Genomic DNA, 3,548 nt, shown 5'->3' on the forward strand with positions numbered 1-3,548 from the left:
GTTTCGTCGGAACGAATTTACGGAAAATTAACTAACGACTGGAGACGTAACAGAATGTTCAAAGTACTGCAACATGATCAATGAGACAGGTGAGTTTAAATTTGATGACAAGGAATCCATTTTTTTAGAAAATACTGTTTGGATACAGCTTGAATAGGTAGTGAAAGAATCTATTACAAATGTACGGTGTTTTGACAAGCTTATGTCAACATCAAGGTTCAAGTAGTTTACATAGACTCAGGAATATATATAAAGTATGGAACAAAGAGGTCACATAGCTGGAGGTGTTGGTTTAGAGCAGGGCTGTTTTGCTCAAGTAAGATAGCTTCCTACATTTTGCATTTGTTGATGTTTGGTTTTTGTTTAAAATTACAGTGTTTTGTATAGATATACTGTGGTTTTTTTAGTGGTAATGGTGATAAACGTGGGAGAATTTTATTATGTTTGGTGAATCTGGTTTCGGATTGTTGTGGAATATTCATAGTTCTGCAACATAACAAGCTGAAGGTGAGTTTGTTATGGAATGCAACAATTTATAAGCATCTTTTCAAAATGTTAGTATTCACATGATATTGTGTTGGCTTCATAATCCAGTAAATATAATCATACCCTGACTCCTGATAATATGATACTAAATTCATTCTTCTTTTTATTTTGTAGATGGAAATCAGTTTCCACCACATATTGAGAAGGACAATAAAATATATGTCTTTAGTACTGACCTGTGCAGGTAAGGTGTTTATGTATTACTGACCAGAAGTGTTGAGATACATATTTAGTATTGACTACCACTGCTGAGATACATATTTAGTACTGACCATCACTGCTGAGATACATATTTAGTACTGACCACCACTACTGAGATACATATTAACTACTGACTACCATTGCTGAGATACATATTTGATACTGACCAGCACTTCTGAGATACGTATTTATTACTGATGAGCACTGCTGAGAAACATTTAACATTGATTACTGTAGGTGAAATACATATCTAGTCATTAATGTTATTGTTATCTAATCAAAAACACTTTAGGTGTGAAAAAAAGGTGCAGACAAAAAAATATTGAGTATACGACTTAAAGGAATGAAATCAAAATTGGCAGCCAAAGTTAAACAAAAAATGCACCCTCGCTAACTAATGAACGAATATTTGCTGTAAAATTCTTATCAATGCTATAAGTGTAGCTACCAGTTTGGCCACCAATTTGGATTTCATTCCTTTAAGTTGTATGCTCAATCCTTTTTTGGATGCATCTTTTTTTTTCACATATAAGGTGTTTTTGATTAGATATCATGACTTTTTCTCAATACACACCAACAAACTACAGAAAATAAGAAAATGACACTCAATAGTAACCAACATTAGCTTTGGAATCACAACCCTATTATTCGGAATAGACCTATACTTTATAGAACCAACTAAGTTCTGTAAAATATATGATGGAAGTTCTTCCTCTTTAAAACTGTGTTAAGAACTTCTTTTATAGTAATGCCATGGAATCTAGATTAACAGTTTCTTGTCATCACCCGCATGCACTTGGTATTTCTTAATGGATTGCCTTGAAATTTGGTAGGTGAAGTAAGAATGAAGTAAAACACATCCACTGAAAATATGTGATAGTTTGGATTACCACCATCCGAGTTATAGAAGGTGGAAAATTGCTAAACTGTCATTCCTGTTAATAACACACAGTGTGTCCTGCAGGTTGTTTTGGCTGCACGACACAGTAACGTGTGTCTTGATGAAATTATTGTTTATGGTTTTATATTAGTGTTTTTAACAGTCTTATTATGTGGTATGATGAGAGATGTCAACAATTAATTTTTATAATAAGTATTTTCAGTAATATTCATTGTAAAAAGAAATTTATATTAAACAAAAAGTATGACTAATTCCAATTATTTCTTTGAAATAACAAAACAATTTCAGGTCGTTATACCTTGAATACGAAAAAAACGTTTTTATTCGAGGTATCTCAGCTTATCGATTTACCACCCCAACAAAACTTTTTGGTAATCCCAGCACGAATCCAAGCAACAAATGCTTTTGTACAGATCCCCAAAGCTGTTTACATGATGGAACTATTGAGTTATCAGCATGCCAGCAAGGTGAATGTGATTATTATTATTTCTATATTTTGTTTCAGAAGTTGAAAATGTTAACATGTTTTTTTTGTCATTATTCTAATCTGAAGTTTGTAAAGAAGCAAGTAATAATTCAAACATGACATGAAGTAATAATTTATGTTCTAATTACTAACCAATAATATAGACAAATGTTTATGTTTTTGAGACATTCCAGTCCGAGTTACTTTTCTGTTCTCGTTTTTAATACACTTGTTTAATTATCATGTTTTGATGTGCTACTTACCTTAGGTGTTTCAGATATGTTATGATGTGTGTAATAGCTATTCATTCTTTAATTTAATTTTAAATTAAAACCAGTATGAAAGTCTAATAATATCAGTTTCTTTATTGAGTTATAAATAGTTAATTTTCCTAAATTTTACTTTGAAATGAGAACTATAGTGTGATCTGATTGGATATTCAACATGTTGATTATTATTACTTATATATATTCACTTGAATAACAAGGGATTTATCTCTGGTTATAACTGTCATGAAAAACTTTTAAGATAATAAACTGTGATAAGAAAGGTTTATATCAGGTTACTAAGTAATATTCATATCAATTTAAAAATTAAATATTAATAATTCATTAAGGGCTAATAAATAATATTGATAACTTATTAAAGATTAATAAATAATAGTGATAGGTTATTAGAGATTAATAAATAATAGTGACAGGTTATTAAAGGTTAACAAATAATGTTCATAATTTATTATTAACTTGAATTAATTATGTGTCAGTTTTTATCAATCCATATTCTGAGACTCATGAATATTTACATGATTACTCATAAGTCTATTAATGAAATGAACGTACTTTACTTTGAGTTAAAATATAGAACTCAACTTTTGGTTCGCTTCCTAGGTTCTCCAGTAGTTGCGTCTACACCTCACTTTTATCAAGGGTCCTCAAAGTACCGAGAAGATGTGATTGGATTCAAACCTGAGAAAACTAAACATGAAACGTACCTGGATGTTGAACCAGTAAGGACTTACTTTTATTGATGTTGGAACAGTAACGACTCACTTGTACGGATGTTGAACCAGTAAGGACTTGCTTGTATGAATGTTGAACCAGTAAGGACTCACTTGTATGGATGTTGAACCCGTAAGGACTTACTTTTATTGATGTTGGAACAGTAACGACTCACTTGTACGGATGTTGAACCAGTAAGGACTTGCTTGTATGAATGTTGAACCAATAATGACTGACTTGTATGAATGTTGAACCAGTAAGGACTCACTTGTATGGATGTTGAACCCGTAAGGACTTACTTTTATTGATGTTGGAACATTAACGACTCACTTGTACGGATGTTGAACCAGTAAAGACTTGCTTGTATGAATGTGGAACCAGTAAGGACTCACTTGTATGAATGTGGAACCAGTAAGGACTCACTTGTATGAATGTG

The 3,548-nt window shown here is 31.6% G+C and overlaps 1 protein-coding gene across 2 annotated transcripts in view; it reads left to right on the forward strand.

The window, feature by feature from the left end:
• Positions 1–62: 62 nt before the first annotated feature.
• LOC106475712 (platelet glycoprotein 4-like) overlaps positions 63–3,548 on the forward strand; it is a 9,998-nt gene continuing 6,512 nt past the window's right edge. For both annotated transcript variants that reach the window (XM_022379775.1, XM_022379774.1), the window contains exons 1-4: positions 63–89; positions 661–730; positions 1,937–2,115; positions 3,002–3,120. In XM_022379775.1, coding sequence (XP_022235483.1) covers positions 74–89; positions 661–730; positions 1,937–2,115; positions 3,002–3,120 — 384 coding nt within the window. In that variant the 5' untranslated portion in view covers positions 63–73. The remainder of the gene's footprint in view (positions 90–660; positions 731–1,936; positions 2,116–3,001; positions 3,121–3,548) is intronic.

Source organism: Limulus polyphemus, unplaced genomic scaffold (genome assembly GCF_000517525.1).
Source record: "Limulus polyphemus unplaced genomic scaffold, Limulus_polyphemus-2.1.2 Scaffold9028, whole genome shotgun sequence".
NCBI classification, from domain to species: Eukaryota; Metazoa; Arthropoda; class Merostomata; order Xiphosura; family Limulidae; genus Limulus; species Limulus polyphemus.